At 42.9% G+C, this 17,995-nt stretch overlaps 5 protein-coding genes across 8 annotated transcripts; 3 read left to right on the forward strand and 2 right to left on the reverse strand.

The window, feature by feature from the left end:
- Positions 1–470: 470 nt before the first annotated feature.
- On the reverse strand, positions 471–3,550 carry LOC6534818 (serine/threonine-protein kinase polo). Its single transcript, XM_039373522.2, has 5 exons — positions 3,218–3,550; positions 2,327–2,551; positions 1,485–2,267; positions 991–1,419; positions 471–933 (listed from the first exon to the last, which is right to left on the reverse strand). Exons 1-5 carry the CDS (start codon positions 3,314–3,316, stop codon positions 739–741), a joined length of 1,731 nt encoding a protein of 576 aa, XP_039229456.1. The 5' UTR covers positions 3,317–3,550; the 3' UTR covers positions 471–738.
- Positions 3,551–4,422: 872 nt separating this feature from the next.
- Positions 4,423–13,952, reverse strand: LOC6539412 (DCN1-like protein 4). 3 transcript variants are annotated; one of them, XM_039373523.2, is made up of 7 exons: positions 13,872–13,952; positions 10,319–10,367; positions 10,092–10,263; positions 5,649–5,740; positions 5,227–5,480; positions 4,959–5,166; positions 4,423–4,834 (listed from the first exon to the last, which is right to left on the reverse strand). In XM_039373523.2, exons 3-7 carry the CDS (start codon positions 10,202–10,204, stop codon positions 4,755–4,757), a joined length of 747 nt encoding a protein of 248 aa, XP_039229457.1. In that variant the 5' UTR covers positions 10,205–10,263; positions 10,319–10,367; positions 13,872–13,952; the 3' UTR covers positions 4,423–4,754. The 3 variants fall into 3 exon arrangements, with proteins under 3 accessions (XP_039229457.1, XP_002086300.1, XP_039229458.1); XM_002086264.4 differs by lacking the exon at positions 13,872–13,952 and adding an exon at positions 10,931–11,025; XM_039373524.2 differs by lacking the exons at positions 10,092–10,263; positions 10,319–10,367; positions 13,872–13,952 and adding an exon at positions 5,800–5,822.
- LOC6539411 (lysosome-associated membrane glycoprotein 5) lies at positions 7,197–9,478 on the forward strand (the record flags this gene model as incomplete). The annotated part of the gene is made up of 5 exons (XM_039373525.1): positions 7,197–7,443; positions 7,601–7,683; positions 7,744–7,992; positions 8,352–8,761; positions 8,818–9,478. Coding segments are annotated over 5 exons (1,032 nt in total), but the record flags the coding sequence as incomplete, so codon positions are not given.
- On the forward strand, positions 11,166–16,190 carry LOC6534821 (tectonin beta-propeller repeat-containing protein). 2 transcript variants are annotated; one of them, XM_002095457.4, is made up of 6 exons: positions 11,180–12,396; positions 12,453–13,849; positions 14,068–14,331; positions 14,389–15,088; positions 15,147–15,728; positions 15,792–16,190. In XM_002095457.4, the coding sequence occupies exons 1-6, from the start codon at positions 11,332–11,334 to the stop codon at positions 15,828–15,830; spliced, it is 4,047 nt and encodes a 1,348-aa protein (XP_002095493.2). In that variant the 5' UTR covers positions 11,180–11,331; the 3' UTR covers positions 15,831–16,190. The 2 variants fall into 2 exon arrangements, with proteins under 2 accessions (XP_039229455.1, XP_002095493.2); XM_039373521.2 differs by lacking the exons at positions 14,068–14,331; positions 14,389–15,088; positions 15,147–15,728; positions 15,792–16,190 and having other exon boundaries at positions 11,166–12,396; positions 12,453–13,391; positions 13,459–13,601.
- A 415-nt stretch (positions 16,191–16,605) lies between these two features.
- LOC6539413 (protein FRG1 homolog) lies at positions 16,606–17,978 on the forward strand. The gene is made up of 5 exons (XM_039374488.2): positions 16,606–16,753; positions 16,807–16,989; positions 17,053–17,251; positions 17,312–17,511; positions 17,648–17,978. Exons 1-5 carry the CDS (start codon positions 16,695–16,697, stop codon positions 17,793–17,795), a joined length of 789 nt encoding a protein of 262 aa, XP_039230422.1. The 5' UTR covers positions 16,606–16,694; the 3' UTR covers positions 17,796–17,978.
- Positions 17,979–17,995: the final 17 nt, after the last annotated feature.

A 17,995-nucleotide genomic window follows, 5' to 3' on the forward strand; every position in this document is an offset into this window, starting at 1 on the left:
ATCCTTATCAACTGCATCAAAACCGATTTACATTTTTTTTGTATGCGTCATAATTTTCCATTTATCTGGAAGGTGACATTTTAATAATAATAGTTTTTTTTAAATGCCCTAATGATACAGAAACGGGTATAGCTTTTCTTCAGATATTTTATTAAATTATATATATACGCTTTTTGTTCAAAGCAATTACAAATTGTATCCTATAGCTACAGGTATTTCGGGCCAAATTTGAGAATACATGTTCCGTAAAGCATTTAAACACTTTGGAGTCGTATTGTAACTTATGTATTATTTTAAAAGGCGCTTCAGCGCATTACAAACGCACAATATTACACTATTAGGTTTATAATGTATCCAGCATTAAAATGGGTTATCAGTCATATCGGTGAATATGGGTATTTCGAAACACGATTGCTTAGTTTAAACATTAAATTTGATTTCTTTAAAATTTATTAAGTGATCGGATCGTGTTCGAAAACCATTAAACAGATTTATTTGTATACTTTTGAGGGGTGGCCCGACACTGACGATGAATATAACAGTATTTTTTATATGAAGGGGAAACGGCAAAAACAAATAAATTCTAAAAACATCGAACAAATCAATTTGATCAGGAACTACAATATTAAATGTGCATGGGAGAGGATACTTTTGGGGCTATATATGAAGTTGGCCAGGGCATTCGTGAATTAGGTAATAATAACTTCTGCCTTATAATGATAGTTGGGCTTGCTACACTTAAATGAACATCTTCTCCAGCATTTTCCTAAGTTTTTCCTGGGCATATCGGATCTTCTGGTACAAGTCTTTGGAGACGCCGTTCTCCACAATGGTTGAAAATCGGTAGGTGCGGAAATTCTTTTCCTGATCCATATAGGTTATAGCACTCATGCGTGGGCAGAGAATCAGTTTCATGTGATCCGAGAAGTTTAGCTAAGAAAAAGGATAATTCATTAACACCTCATATACGTACTGGATAATAACACAAACCTGCACAGAACCATTAGTTAAATGCATAACTACGGCACATGTTGTACGGAACCAGGAGTGTAAGTGGGGCATACGCGAGATCTGATCGCTCTCAATGTTCACATTGTTGGCACCTGCCTTTACCAGGTGCTCGATCATGTAGCGCTTGAAGTACGACAGCAGCTTCATTTTCTTGTCAAGCGACTTGCAGTAATCCGTGGTGGTCATGTACGTTTCCTTGCCATCCTTATCGATGAAGTGCACGTTGATCTGATTGGGCAACAGGATCAGCTTTGTGGTGTCGTTGAACATCACGCCGATGCCCTCATCGCAGAGCTGGTAACCAAATCCGTACTTGTCGCTGTAGTCAACCCACTTCGATATCCAGAAGAGCGGCTGTGCTGCAGGATCGGTGTTCTCGTCGCCCAAATTGCCTTGCAGAATTCGCGGCTAAAGGAGTGATAAGGTTAAGAAGCCTTATATGATGTAAATTATATAAAGCAATAATTACTTACCTTTCCGTTGATAAGATTGGTGAGCTGCTGATACAGGCTCTCGATATCGCTGCGATAGTCCTCGCTATGGCGACACACCTGTGCTGAGGCGGTAATGGCGTCGTGCAGATTGGCCTTGAGGAAAGTCGACTCAAGACGGGTGTCGTCGGGCCTGATGCCGTTCATTTCCATCAGCGGCTTGCGGTGCATGGAATCCTCGATGGTGTCGTTGCTGCCGATACGCGGCGCCATTGTCAAACAAGAGCTGGGCAAGAACATGGGCACCTTGGAGCCCTTGAGGAACTCAAAGTTCAGCAACTGACCAATTGCCGGACGGCTCTCCGGATTAGGCTGCAACATGGCGATGACCATATCCGCCGCAGGTTTTCTTAAGTAGCTGGGCACGCGGTACTCGCACTTCTTGATTTTCGAGTAGGTGTCCTTCAGAGTCTTGGTTTCAAACGGCGGCTGGCCCACCAGCAGAGTGTACATGACGCATCCAATTGACCAGATGTCCACCTCAAAGGAGTGGCCCTTCTTGGTGAGGATCTCCGGGGCTATATAGTTGGGCGTGCCGCACAATGTCTTCTTTCGCTCGCCCTCGTACTCGATGCGCGTGGCCAATCCGAAATCCCCGATCTTCACGTGCAACAAATCGTTAAGAAAGAGATTGCCCAGCTTCAGATCTCGATGGATAATGCGGTTGTCGTGCAAGTACTTAACGCCCTGGATGATCTGGTAAATGTAGTAGCGGCACTCAAACTCCGTAATGCTTTTCCTACGTTTGTGCAGTTCCATCATAGACTGTAAGTCGGAGAGGTAAGTCATATTGGCGTATTTCACAGATGTTCAAATAAACTCACTCTTTTCTTGCACAGCTCTAACACAATATAGATATTTTGCGCATCCTCAAAGTAGCTGTGAAACTTGACAATGTTCGGATGGTTAAGGCTGCGGTGAATAGTTATCTCCTGGGCGGTTTTCTCCTTCTGATTGTGCTTGATCATCAGCTTCTTGGACACAATCTTGCCGGCGAAGACGTCGTCGGTTTCTACATCGATGATCTCGTAACATTTTGCGAACCCGCCCTGCGTACATACATGTAATTTAATTGTATATTTATTTAAGAATGTTAAAATTAAATCAAGGTCTGTGCTTTTCATGCACTCGACGGAACCTTTAATTTAAAATTTTTTTCTGAACAATTTTTATGAAAATAGTAAATAACGTCTAAAAAATTGATCATAATTTGATGTATATTTTACATTCCTGTTTTGTATAAACTAAATTGAATTATTATGTTTTACCCATAGAATCAGTTGGCAACATGAGTCACATGTTTAGTACCTTTGCCCCACCCCGTGGAGCCCTTTAAAGACAATTTTTAGTTGCCAACAAAACAACGAAGGAATTGCAGGAATAACTAAATGGCACGAGTCACTATGGTAGTTTGTCCATATAAACTAAAAAAAAGCCGCGCCAAAAAAAAGAAAAAATTGAACAGGCTGCGAGCCGCACACACACACACAAGCAAACATTCCTACACACGGGCTCTCTTTTCCTCTCCTGCTCTTCACAGATAGCTACAAAAACAACAAGAGAATGATCAGCAAGGAAAACGGAACCAAAAACCGGGATGTGGAAATGGATGTGTGTATGTGGGTGCGTGTGTGTTAAGGAAAAGGTGTGATCTCTACGCCTCATCCCCGTGGGCATCTGAACTCGGATATCAGCAAATCCGCATCCGCACTCACCTTGCCAAAGAACCGCATGCGCTTGTAGGTTTTCCTCTGGTTGGAGTCGAAGAGGCGATCCGGAATATCCGTGCTCTTATCCTCAGGCTTCGCGGCCATCTTGCTCTCCTTTCTTCTTTACTTCGGACTCCCTCTTTTGCACTGATGTTCGCCTGGAGTTTTGCGACAATCCTCCTCGATTTGCGTCTGTAAATCCACGGACGATCGGCTGAAAATGCCTCAGAAACGGAGATCCACACAGTTGACAAGAGAAACAGCAATCAAATCCCGGTTTTGCCCATCGAGTGCATGAAAAGCAAGCACAAAGCGGAGAACGCGCCGAAACCGTTCGATTTTTTAAATGCCAAAATGAATTGGACAAGCGTCAGCTGAATTAGTGTGCCCGTACCGAGCCCTTTCTGGTATGTATCGCGGAAGTGTTGAAAAACAATTTCTATGGCCGTTAGCTCTTTGAATTTCTCTGCTGGCGTTTATTTTGTTATTTTAAATGTAGTATTTTCTCAGATTGTTCTGCATAACACTATGTCTAGCCGCTTTTGATTTGAGATTCTACAGAAACACTTTGTTTTGATTAAATTACTTCATTCACAGTGCTTATGCGATATATTTTTAAAATAAATAAAAATTGTATCTTGTTTTATATGTCGAATTTACTCAACAGTCAACATTATATCGTAATCACCTTTTCTAGCCGTTATTAATTCAAATTGCTATAGCTTATTGTTTTAAAATACCGCATCTTATAATTGTTTGTTCCGATTCTTATTTGTATTTTTAAATATTGTTATATACAGATATTTCAAAGCCTTCCTTGTGAGTTTTTAACTGCTGTTCAAAGAAATGTTTTCCATACAAAACCCTTTTGCAAAGTAAACACAAAATAAAATGTGCCACAACTTCACTTAATAATTTTATTAAATAATCCCCAGATTTTGTTTTTCTACATTGATTTAATAACGACTACGAATACCCCACTATTGGTGTATATTTCGTTTAGATTTTGACTATGACTGCTGATATCGTGAAGGGGTCGCTTGGGTTGGATTGTATCTTCTAGATTAGGTTTATTCCGGGTTTCTTGGTTATTGCCATCGTTTCATTCTCTGGGATTACTCTTTACAAGCTGGCCCGTTTTGGCTCTTGTTGCTGTTCTTGTTTTATTATTTTTTGTTTTTGTTTTCGCAGGAGGCCTTATAAGTAGAAAATTGTGGTTTTAGTTTTTAGTTGTCGTCGTTACTACATAAATTATTACATTAAATATATTATCAATAGTTTAGTTTCATAGTTGGTTGCTTTGCCAGTGTACGCAGTCTCTCCAAAATGCCTTGTGTTTCCGTGTGGGTGTGTGTGTGCTTGAGTGTTTTTGGATCTGAGTGTGGATGTGGGTGTCAGTGAGTGTTCTGTGGTTATGTCTTATAATTCCGCCGATCTTATCTCATCAGCATTCCCATCGCATCCCATATTCGTCTCCGAAAAATCCCTTCCGCACTGAGCTCCCAAAGTTGAACTAGAAATAGGCGACTCGATACGGCTTTTCTCAGCTAGACCCGGAAGTGGAGGTGACCTGGCTCCGCTGCAGGCGCAACCATTCCACAAACTCATCCAACATGACGGGCCCTGCAAAGACATTAGGATTACTACGTGTTCAGTTCTATAAGGTGATTTTAACTTATATATGGGCTTTACAAAATTTGAGAACTGTTGCGCAATGCAAAGCTTTTGGCGCCTTTATATTACTTACAAGCTCCGTCAATATCGTAATTTGATAAATCAATGCTAATGGTGCGCGAGAACTCCAAAATATTACACCACTGATCTTTGTTGATCGCCTTGTACTTTGATTGCTCTAGAAATTGTGCAAACTGTGGATACAGAGGCCAATGTTTGCCCAAAAGAAGTTGAAGCATGGCTTTGGCAGTGAGTATATCCATACACCGTTGATCCGAGTCCTGCCGAATATGCAGAGCCTTATTAAAAGCAGTTCTTGTTTATTTAAATAGATTACTGACCTTGGCAAAGTCGTAGGCGTATCTGTAGATGCTTTTAAAGGAGTTGGGATCGTTGAGTATGCTGCGCAGATAGTCCAGTTTCACAACCATTTTCGCTGCCGAATCGCAGTCCAGTTCTGTGAGGCCCTTTAGCCACTCCTGCTGGCTGAAAAAGCCCATCTGGGTGGCGCCCATTTTGTAGGCCAGCACAAGCATCACAATATTCTCAGGCTCCACGCCGATATCCTCGCAGAATTTCTCCATGCCATCGGGACCTAAGAATCAGTTTATTACATAAGTATTTCAAGGCGTTAATAAATAAAAAATACAATTCTTTATGTATCTAGAATTTGGGATCTAAAGATTTGAAAACCTTGAAATTCTTAGCGATTTAAAAAGATAGCCGATACATTTACAATACACTGCAGTGTCATCTAACTCACCCAATGTCTCCGGTTCATCTGGAGATGTGTATTCCTGGAACCATGTCAAGCAACGCTTTTGACTGAAGCCATCTTCCGCTCTGATATGGCGTCTGTAGGATAGAAACAACAAGTTTTTGAGTTGAGCAATGATTCAATCAAATTCACACACTCTGCCATCCTAATTGTATGGAATATGCCTTCAGCACGTATAGACCAAAGTTTTAATCGAATTGAATCTGTCGCTAATGCCGTGTGGCCTCTTTTGTTTATTCTATTCGACTTGCCTCTCCTTTGGGGTTTGTCTTTGAGTATTGGCCCCTAAAAATAGCGATAGTAAACATGGCAGACCAGAGACGAGGCCATTGCCAAGAGCAGCGGCGCACAGGGAAGCAAAGAACATAATGGCAACCCAGATATGACAAATCGAATTAGGAAACCAAAGGCTTTTGGGAGGCAGTAGGGCATTGCCTCCGTCGATGCATTATAAATGATCGGTGAATATAGCTGCCATTACACACAGTATATTTATTATATACATTTGAAAACGTGGGGATTTTCCTTGATGGTATTTCTAATAGGCCTTTTATTAAACTAAGAAATTGTAATTTAGAATGGAAATCTTAAGTTTTATTGAATGTTTATAGTTGCCAGGTAATAGGGATTTAACTTGTTAAACAATGTAAATAATACATTTTTTTTTTCAAAATATTATATTGTAAATAACACAATGCCGACGCAAAGGCGACTATTGTATATAAATGAAGAAATGAAAATCCGCTGTGGCTGTCCGATTAAAACGAGTTGTACACTAGTTGTAAATATTAAAAAGCTCGACTTAAAATAAATTATATAGTTCAGGAAGATTCGGAATATAAGTGAAAAAATAAAAATTGGGGGTAAACTATTAAAAATACGGATTGATACCTAATTGTTGAATTTTGGGAATTTTCAAAAATTTAAATTTTTATCCGTTCGATACATCGCGATAGGTTAGTTTTACCACTTTTAGAAAACCCCGCTTGTTTAGTGGTAAGTCAGCAATAGAAAACTAAATATCCTATGCGCATAACTTTTGAATCCCTGAAAAAATGCAATTAAAAAAAATTACATTTTTTATCGCTAAAAATGCGATTGTCATTTGTTTTTTACCTATTGCAACCTGGTGGCGGTTTCATTTGCTGTCAAAAATATACACATAAATATTTATTTATTTAACGCTGTGTGCTTAATTTATAAAACTAAGCTACAGCAATAGCAGTGAGTTTCGCCTGATGATCAAGAATATACGTATGTATATTTATACATTATATACATATACATATATAATTTTGGTTAATGTAACCTTCGTAAGCTAACAGATAAAAATGTTATGAATTAGACTTGAAAATATTTTATAACATTTTCCTTTCAGTGCACTCATATGTATGTATGTACATATTTAAACGCACATCTCCTCCAGCGTCCACCAACTGCGCAGGCGAAAAGCGAGAGTGAAGTCCCGTCGCAGGATAAGAGGGGAGCGGGCTGGAAAAGTGTGGAAGTGGATGCGGGATTGGGTAGATTTGAGGAGACGGCAGGACAGTCCATTCTATTTGGGCCGCAGTTGTGCGCAGGACCCGAAACAGGAAACACGTCGTAGTTGCGTCGAGCGGAGACTGCAACGTAAAAGTCATTGGAATTGCCCACAGATTGCACAAGGATTTGCTAAAGAAAATGAAACTGTCCGGTCTTAGGCAGTCCTTACCTAGGGACCAAGGATTGGGCAATTGCCTCAACGTAGCACTGATTTACTCAGTGCTCCTAGCACTTCTGAGTGAGTAGTAGAGACATTTGGGGCAGGAGATGTGGGATTCGTAGGTGGTGAAAGCCCCAAAAATCGATACTGTCGAGGACGGTTTTGTGACACACTGACTGAAAATTGAACAACCTAGCTGAACAAAGAGTAAAACCTTTGTTTCCACTTTTTTTAGTGACCGCCGCTCAGGGATTGCAGCTTAGTGCCTTCACAACGAAGACGCCGCGGGTCAGCAAGTACACAACCAAGTCGCCATCGGTAATCCATGTCTGCGTCCTATAGGTTCCCTGTCCTAGCTAATCAGTAAATCTTTCCCAGGCCTCCTCCATGAACCACGATGCCACCGCCTCGCTGTATCGTTTTAATGCCACAAACGGCATAACTTGCATTCTGATGCAGGTGGACGGACTTATCAGCATTAAGTACCGGAATAAGCTGAACGAGGATGTGGAGGCCGATTTGTACATGCCGGATGATCCCCAGCTGAGTGGCGAGTGTGTCGAGTCCAACATGGAGATTCTGACCATGGACTTTAAGGGTTTCCGGCTGTCCATGACATTTAAAAAGGTGCGTGGGTTGGATATTTACCAGTGATGGGGAAGCTTCCACTCAGCCAAAAAAAATTAGGGAAATTGTTTATCGTATAGGTGTAGAAAATACAGCAATTTGCCCGTATAAAATTCACGCAGAAACCAATCAATAAAATGATAGAACGGCATAGATAAATAGGCAATGCAATTAAGACCTAGTGCTGCCTAGGCAGGTTTAAGCATTGAGAATACATTATAGCCAATTACACTAGCAAGTACAACAGCAAACTATCTAGGTAGCAAGGTGGAAACTTCCCACGAATGAAAATAAGTAACGTTAAGGTCAGAGGTTGTTAAAGGTTGGCTATTGAATAATGTTTGAACTTTGACCCACAGTCGTCCGGCGGCGAGGGTTGGTATATCAACCTGTTCGAACTGACCTACTCGTCCTCCAACTGGCTGTTCGAGCACCCGGACCGACCCAACTTGGACGTGAGGCTGACCTCGCCCGCTCAGACGCCAATGTACTTCCCCACGCCAGTTGGCAAGTCCTACGTCTGCGACAAGGAGCAGACTGTGATCATGTACGCCCCGCACGATTCCGGCGACCTGTCGGGACATATAGCCAAGCTGTATCTGCGCGACATGCACATGCAGAGCTTCATGTTCAAGGACAGCGGTAAGTGGGGCCCATCCTTCCACTGCAGCGCCACAGGATCCTATCGCGATGAGACGGCGCCCTTGGCTGTGGGAACTGCACTGGCAATTGCCGTGCTACTGACCATATCCGGTTACGGCGGTTGGAGGTGATAATTGTAAGCCCATGTGCCCAAAGACCATTTTAAAGGTTTATTCGTTACAGGTACTTTAAAATCAAAAAGGTTCAGTACGGTTCCATGGAGTGAGCGGAGCATACCCAAGATTCAAGTGAAGCGTTCGTTTTTGTTCAACTATTTGATCATATCGTTGTCTACACATATCCCCACGTTTGTTGGATCTATTGCAATCCTGTAGTCCTATTTTAAAATTAAGAGTTGTCCCGGCAGATACTGAGATTAACATTTACGAGGTTATTGAAATCAACTAAAAAATACATATATGAGAAATGCAAATGTCTTCCATATTGTTAATGTATAAAATAATAGCGCACCATATATGATTATTAAATGTTAATATATATCATTATTAATCAAAAAAACTATTATTTATCAGGCAAACGAATATAAGTGAAAGACCAAAGTCTGTATCGTGGACGGCATATTAAATCTTAAACTCATATTTCAGCAATTCTAGCGATGCATCTATTTCCGAATCTCTTTTTTTTTATGACACATTGTTGAACGAAATCTCCTGCACCGCCTATTAAACATTCATTATCTCTTATTCCATTTAAAAGTTTGCCAATTGAAATACCAGAGGAAATGTATGGGGGGAAAGATATAGGAACTCCTTATGCTTTTGTTTATAATTAGTATTAATGAGTTTAATTAAAGTGGAAATAAATACTGATGCCTGCTGATAAACATGGTGTTTTAATTGACCATTTTTTTATTGGAATCAGACGCATCGATGGATTTGATTGGTCATTTTTCAACACACCTAAATAACGTTGTTGGATGGAGTAAAAAATTGGCATATATAAATTAACTGACTTGGTTTAGTCTTATCCTTTTTAGTTAGTATCGGCAATTATTTTTGCCACCTAATGCCTTTTAAGATAAAATATTTATAACGTAGAAAAGAAAGTATTTGGTTATAAAATATGTCCATATATATTAAAAGGTGAGTAAACGACGGATTACTTTGAAACATTCTACAGAGCTTCCGCAAGTGAATGCATTTTCATTTTACGTGGATAAATTAGTTATATACCATTGTTATTATTTTTTTTCGATGGGCCTAAATAATGAAACCGAATCTCAATATGTCAATAGGAAAATGATATCATACAATTGAATAACAAATTCTTCAGTGGCAATTGTCAGTACCATAGATTCATATCTGCTCGTTCTATCGAAATTTATCAGGCATCAATGGCCTAGGAATCTGTACACCGGAAACCAGATGCTTTTCACCGGAACAGATGATACAACACCGAAGGGCCTTTGTTCATGTTTCCTATTTTCCTCCACTCACCTGCTGCTCTGTTGTGTGGGTATGCTGGTGTAGCTGGTTCGGGCCCTCTTCGGTTGACCATGATCCATGTTGTCGCTAATAGTATCTGCAGCTCGGCGTTTTCCCCGTGGCATGACTTATTGTGATGTGATTTCCAGAGTCAGTCCGTTCCGTCCGTCGAATGTAAGTTTTGCTGTGGACACACTTAGTTGATTCGCTTTTATAGAAAATGTTTGGAATGCACTTACCACAGTGTTTCCCGATATGACCAGTTCACTTTAGCTCCGATGTGGTTAACTGTGGGGTAGGAAAGAATCCGGTTAAAATGGAGCCTTAAACACTTGGTGGTACGTTATTTTTAGGGGAGTTTTTCGGGCAGACCGACCACCCCCGATACGCGGATGCAGCGAAAGGTTTCACGGAATGCACAGGACATCGCGGTATACATATAGTGGCTATAGTATATATATGGTCGATATATGCGTGTCTACCAGATGAACGTTTGTACTCTGTAGGCGTATGTACATATGTTTTACTACTCCAGAGCACGAAAGACCGGCTGCTGGAAGGGCCTCGGACTCGCTTCGGTTCGCAATACCGGGTCTACGGGCCGGGGCGTACGGCTAATACGGGGGATTGGTCCGTGGTCGGCCTCCGGGAGCCACAGTCAGCAGCTGATACGACCGACCGACCGTCTGGCCTGCGCGTGCTCGCTTTTCTGCGTCGAACGTCGCCTCGCCGAAGAGCGTAGTTCACGTCTGTCCCTTACAAATGCGACCGGTTAATGGATCCTCAACTAGGTGTACTCGGTTTTATGGATCCGCCCGTACAGTTAGCAGAAAAAACGGCTAAATTTTTACCATATTTTTCAAAATCAATCAAAATTTCTTGGCGTCAATTAGAGCTGAGCTATAACCACTCGCAATAGTATCGATATATTTAGTCGTTCTAGTCGGTGCAAAGGACTATCGGTGTATTGGATTCGATAGATGGTGGTTAACGAAATTTAACGGCACTATAAAATGTACATTGCTGGCACACGTCCTTTGAATTTAATTATTGGCTTTCATATTCACATATATATTTTTTGCTTAATCCAAACCCAACAACCTTAACGATACTATCGCTTGGGACTTAGAAAACAGTTGTGCCATCACTGGCTAGACAGCTCTATCTTCTGAAAAATCAATTTTTCCAATTTGATTGTAAACACGATGCCAGACAGAAAGAGGATACTTTCTTTTTAGTAATAAATCTCAGGATGCCGAGCTCCTATCTTTTTGCCGCCAGCAGTGAAGGGCGCGTCTATACGCTGTCCACCACCTCCGGAGCGTGGCGCGAACTTCCCTACCTCGGATTGGAGTTCAAGAAGATCTGCGCCGTGCCCAACTTTTTGTGGGCCATCGGCGGCGACCGCCAGGTGTACGTTCACGTTCACGGTCTGGACGTGCCCATTCGGATTCGGGAGGAGTCGTACGAGAACGAGCGCTGGCTGCCCATAGAGGGCTTTTCAAAGACCCTGCTGCCCACGGATCGGTACAGATACTCCTCCGCCGATGGCAGTGTGGAGCGTGGTGTGGACAAAATCCGACTGCCTTCCATGGCCTGGCAATGGGACGGGGACTGGCACCTGGACCTAGAGCTCGATGGACAGCCGCTGCCCGAGGATGGCTGGATGTACGCCTTGGACTTCCCGGCCACGTACTCGGCAAAGAAGTCGTGGAACTCGTATGTGCGACGACGTAAGTGGGTGAGATACAGGAGGTATGCCGCCTTAAATAGCTGGTGCGCAGTGGCACCCCTGCACAAGGATCCCACCCAGGAGCCCTTCATAGACGTGGCCATAGGCGGCACTTGTGTTCCCAACGCTCCTGCCGGCACTTTGTGTGTCTGGGCTATTACCGCCCACGGGAGAGCCATGTTTCGCACGGGGGTGTCCAAAACGGCGCCCGAGGGACTCCGCTGGACAGCTGTACCTACGCCCACGGGCAGTGAACTCGCCCAGATTAGCGTTGGGCCTACAGGATTGGTATGGGCAGTTCTCTTTAACGGACGAGTTATTGTACGCACGGGTGTTACCAGAGACAACCTAGTCGGTGACTCGTGGCTGGATGTCAAGACCCCCGTGGCCGCCTGCAGCTTGCGCATTGTTCATGTTTCCGTTGGCACTGATGCAGTGTGGTGTGTGACCAATGATCATCACGCCTGGTTTAGAAGAGGCGTCAAGGGCGAGGCAGCGGGCATAAGCGAGGACTCCGCCATTGGCAAGGGCTGGGTGGAAATGGTAGGAAACATTTCAATGGTCTCTGTTGCGGCCAACGATCAGGTAAGCCAGCGTTTAGCCCACCTAATTATCCTAGATATAAACTTATTTTCCCGCAGGTCTTTGCAGTTGGAGCCGCTGATCGTTGTTTGTACCACCGCTCTGGGGTGACCTCGGCCGATCCCACTGGAAAAAAATGGCGTTTAATTCAATGTCCCATGCAAATCAGCCGCACTTCTAGCTCTCTATCCATAGTCTCTCGTAAAAGTGGTGGAAGTAGTTCAACTCCGGGCTCAAAGCACCAGAGCTTCTCCAATTTGTACTCTAAGGAGAAGGAGAAGGGTGTTGTGGAGACGTGTGCAATAATAGAAACTGTGGTCAACAGCTCTACGGGCTCCTGCTCTAGTAATGGGGGACCCCCTGGTCTTCTAAGGAACGAACGTTGGAAACTCAGTGCTGATTCACCTCCGACTATAGGAAGTCTAAACCTCAACGATCGCCACAAGCAGAGAACGGCGGCGCTTCGCGAAACATCGCATGCTTCCAGTGCTCCCGCAGCGGATGTGGTGGAGGTGATTACTGGAAAGTTTGAGACACAACTGAGGAATCCAAGAGCTTGGTCTCCCGTCCGAAGTGTTGGCTCCGTTGTTGGCACCGAAGCGCATCCAGAGAGCGATTCGACTGTGTTTGAGTCGGACTCCACGCACCATGGATCGGATGTGTTTTTGGGAGAAGATGACGACCATACGGGATCTCAATTTTGGACAGAATGCGGGATACTATGGAGCTGCGTAGCTCCAGGTGCTGTAACCGTGGATGCCAGCAACATGCCCAATTGGTTTAATGAGCAGACGAGCGACAGTAAAGTGGATGTGAATGCCAATTGGCGGAAGGATATTCTTAGCAAGTTGCAGCGACGGCAGGAGAAACTCGCCAAACTGCAGACTGTGGCCAAGTTCGAGAAGGCAGTGGAGCTTTCTTCGTGGGTCAAATCGGCGGATGCGCGCTATCAGCGACCTGGGGGCGAGTTTGAGGATTGCATCATCGAACTCGAGTGGGTAAGCAGCGGCACTGGAACAAATAGTGGTGAAAACTCGCAATCCGGTGACTCTGGCACTTTTACAGTACTGAGTCCGGATGGAGCCGCCACAAAGATTCAGTTTCCGTTGTCAGACATCACCTGTGTTCAGTGCTGTAGTGAAGCAGGAGCACCCCGGATCGCCATTCATGCTCCTCATCTTCCCGTAAACTGCTCGCCCGTTAGTTTACAGTTCTCCAGTGACTCGGAAATGGAGGACTGGTTGTCTCACCTGTCCTCAGTTTGTAGCCAGATAAACACTTTGGTGGGAAAACCGGCAGGAAATGCGATCTGGATAACCAGTGAGTTGGGCGATGTCTTTGTATTCGATGCCGCCAACATGAAGGCACAGCAGACAAGTGAACCCGGTGAGGGATACGTGGAGAAGATGGATGTTTCCACTTGTGAAACTCCATACTACAATACTCTTTACAATGGGTAAGTGGGTTTAAAAACTTACCTGTCGGAAGAAGTTTCTATTATATGCGACACGAAATGTAGACTGTTTTGATGTAACAAAAAAATTTGAGTGATAGAAAAATCAAGTAGTAGAGTTGTCTGGAATTCAAGCTATTGCATTGAATACCAGAATCTTCTATTCCGGTACAATCCTAAAAGTTTAAATACTTTAATAATCCTGTTTATGCTGTTTGCAGAATGCCGTGTGGTACTGAGCTAGAGATATCTGGCTGTGTGTACGATGACGCTGACCAGATTCGCTTTGACTTGCAGTCGCATTCTACAGTAAAAGTTCAGCCTCATCGTGTGGAGAAGCATCGGGTCATTGCTTTGCACCTAAATCCCCGTTTTAATGAACGCACAACGGTGCTCAACTCGATGAAGGGATCCGAATGGCTGGACGAAATTCGCAATGACAAAGTGGCCTTTGCTCCCGGATCAACTTTTTCGTTGAAAATTAGGTAGGAATAACAAATAGGAAATGAAATCGGATACCTAATACTTGTATATACTTACAGAGCTCTGCAGGATCACTACTTGATTATCGTAAACAATGCTGTTTATACCGACTACAAGTACCGCATTGATCCGGAGAGCGTGACCCGGCTTTATGTAAGCGGCCGCATTAAGCTATTCAATGTACTTTACCGATGCCCCTCCGTAATTGTCTCAATGGAACGTATGCACTGGCGACAAATGGGCGGTCACGTCAAAAGGATTTTCAACAGCGGCGTGGATGTGGTGTGGGGCATATCCTGCGACAACACTGGCTGGGTTTACAACGGTGGCTGGGGAGGTATGTTCCTGAAGGGCTTGGAGGGCTCCGGCAAAATTAACCCAATGATTGACACACACACCTACTATGTGTATGAGAATCAGCGCTGGAATCCAATCAGTGGTTTCACGGCGAAGAGTCTGCCCACGGATCGGCATATGTGGAGCGATGCTACTGGGCGTCAGAAGCGGAGCAAGGAGCACACAAAGCTGCTTTCTACGCACTGCGAGTGGGTCTCCGATTGGGCCATTGACTACAACATTCCGGGGGGCGCGGACAAAGAGGGCTGGCAATACGCCATCGACTTTCCCGCCAACTACCATGCCCACAAAAAACTCACAGATTGCGTGCGTCGGCGAAGATGGATGAAGCGATGTCGTCTTAGCAGCAGCGGACCATGGCAGGAGCTAAGTCAGTCCAAAATCCTCGATGCTGCTCTGCAAGTATGGATCTACTTAAAGAATTATAGATTTTGTTGATTATTAAATCCTTACCCACTAGGTATTGGATGAAGATATGGATCATAGCTCTTCGGGGGAGAGAAACACTGCTGTGGCTGCCTGGGCTATTGCCTCCAATGGGGATGTCCTAATTCGGCATGGTGTATGCAGTCTAAACCCTCGTGGCGATGCCTGGGAGCACATCGCCAGCGACCAGCCGCTCGTCGGGATCAGCGTGGGGCCAACGGGTCAAGTGTGGACTGTGGCGCGCAACGGCATGGTGTTCTTCCGGTATGGAATCAGCAGGCAGAATCCTTGCGGCGATGCTTGGCAACAAGTGGAGGCTCCCGCGGGAGTGACCTTTAAAGCGATAAGCATAGGTCGGGCTGGGATTTGGGCGCTGGACAACCAGCAACGTTTGGCTGTGCGTAAGGAGATTTCGAGGACTTTCCCTGAGGGCTCCCACTGGCAGTTTCTGCCCAATGCCCCCAATGTGCCGCCGCACACTGATCAGCATTGTGGCTTCCGGTCGGTGTCTGTGGGATCCGAGGTGTGGGCCATCTCCCTCAATGGAATCATCTGCAGGCGCTGCGGCATCACGAAGGAAAATCCTGCAGGAGTGGGATGGAATCTTGGCATTGCGGTAAGTTATCTATACATTGGGTTTGTTGAATTCGTAATTTTCAAAATACCCTCTACATTTCAGGGCCAATGGCAAAATGTCTCTGTCGAAGGATATATGTAATGGATTTAGTTTCAATATTTGTGCATTCCTATTTACTTACAAACGATCCTGTTTGTTGTATTTATTCATGTTTACAAGCTTATAAGCGACTATGCCAACGCTTTTTCCAAAGTATTTGAAAATAAGATGTTTCCTATAAGCAATTTACATATTTAAAACGTATTATTTACACATATTTATTTAAAACGTATAATAATTTATAAGAAATCTATGTCATATGTCTAAGATAAACTATTAGACCAGATGCAAATGTACATTTTTTGTTTAGTTTAACAAATCAAGCAGCCGTGATTTTTCTTTATTGTAAGCAAATATATATTGAATTACAAGAATAAATATATTTATGTGATGACTCGGTAATATTTATTTACTTATTTATTTATATAATGATAGCGAGTAATTACAAATTACAAGCTAACAATGAGAAATAGCTATAGCAACTGTAGTCCTTCAGCGTATGTATATACTTACGGTGGTTTTACAATTTAAATGTTTGAAACTAAAAACATCATTATTATATTTGCATTGTTGATTTTGCTTCTTTTAACGTAAAATTTTATATTTTACTAGCAATTAAAGATTTGGTAAGGAATTTCAATACGATTTTAGCATTTTATGTTCTGAAAACAAAATGTTTTAGGTCTTAATTATCTTAATAATCTTATCTTATCTTAATAACAAAATATTTGTTTAATTTTTTTTTACAAGTTAAATAATGGTTTGAGTCTTTGCTTTCTTTAAATGACAGTATTTTATTGGTAAGCTATCGATAAACGATAGACCAACACATCGGGATATTTTATCGCATGTTTGTTTATAATGTTGTAAACCAAATTAAATCAACATTCTGTACATTTTGGGACCATGTCAGACTACGACCATGCACGTATAAAAAAATTGGTTCTAAAAGGAGAAAAACATAAGTGAGTTCTTACATATCTGCGAATAGCATCCTATTGAAATTCTTGTTTTGTAGAAAAAGCAAAAAACGCAAGAAGGAAAAGGATGAGGCTGGATCTTCCAAGAAGCCCAAGGTAGTGGTGGACGAGGATGCAGTGGAGCATGGCGGCTGGTGGGCAGCAAAGACGGCAGCCGACATCACCGGCACAGTGTCTATTGAGTTTGGCGATAGGAGTTACCTGAAGGCCATGGATAATGGGTAAAATGGAAAAGATCTGTTCAATGCTTCTTTAATTATTCCGGGGATCTTTACATGTTTTAGTCTCTTTACATTGGGGGCGCCCCACAACGCCGGCGATGGTCCAGATCCCGAAGAGATTTTCACGGCCTTCCCCATCAACGACCGAAAGGTAGCCTTCAAATCTGGCTATGGCAAGTACTTGAAAATTGAAAAGGATGGAATGGTAACGGGTCGCTCCGAAGCTGTGGGTGGTATGGAGCAGTGGGAGCCCGTTTTTGAGGTAAGGGTTTCATTTATGAAATGTTCATATTTTATATATCTTATATAAACGAAATTGAAGGAAAAACGAATGGCTCTTTTATCCGAAACCGGCCATTTCATGTCTATCGATCCGGAAGACGATGCCTGTGTGGCATTGCGAAAGAAGGTGGGTCAGCATGAGATCTGTAAGGTGCGGAGTAATGCCAGCAGGGATGTTATCATCGATACGGAGCCTAAGGAAGAAAAGGGAGACTTGGGCGAAGTCGAGAAGAACTATGTGTAAGTTCAGCTTATGATGTACTGGTGCGCTTCCTCACTACGTGGACTGCCGTACAAAAACTAGTTTTTTATAGAATTTAAAAAGATGAAAATCAGCTTTGACCATTTCAATTAACGAACCATTTCTTATTTTTAGAAAAAAGTTTCAAAAGTTCCAAGACAAGAAGATGCGCATCAACCAGAACGATGTCAAGGAACTCGAACAGGCCAAAGCCCTGGGATCTTTGCATGAAACTCTTCTGGATAGACGCAGTAAAATGAAAGCGGATCGGTATTGCAAGTAACCCGATTCGATGAGTTCATTGTTCCCCATTCATTAAACATTGTAACCCATAAAAAAAGGGACAGTCCTTTCTCGATTTCACTTTGAAACTGTTAAGGATGTCATATACTTTTTTACACATGTCTTTATAAATAACGGAATATATTTGAATAGGGTTGGTGTTAATACATATAAGTAATATAAATCTTGGTGGCTTCCATG

This window comes from Drosophila yakuba, chromosome 3L (genome assembly GCF_016746365.2).
Source record: "Drosophila yakuba strain Tai18E2 chromosome 3L, Prin_Dyak_Tai18E2_2.1, whole genome shotgun sequence".
NCBI lineage: Eukaryota > Metazoa > Arthropoda > Insecta > Diptera > Drosophilidae > Drosophila > Drosophila yakuba.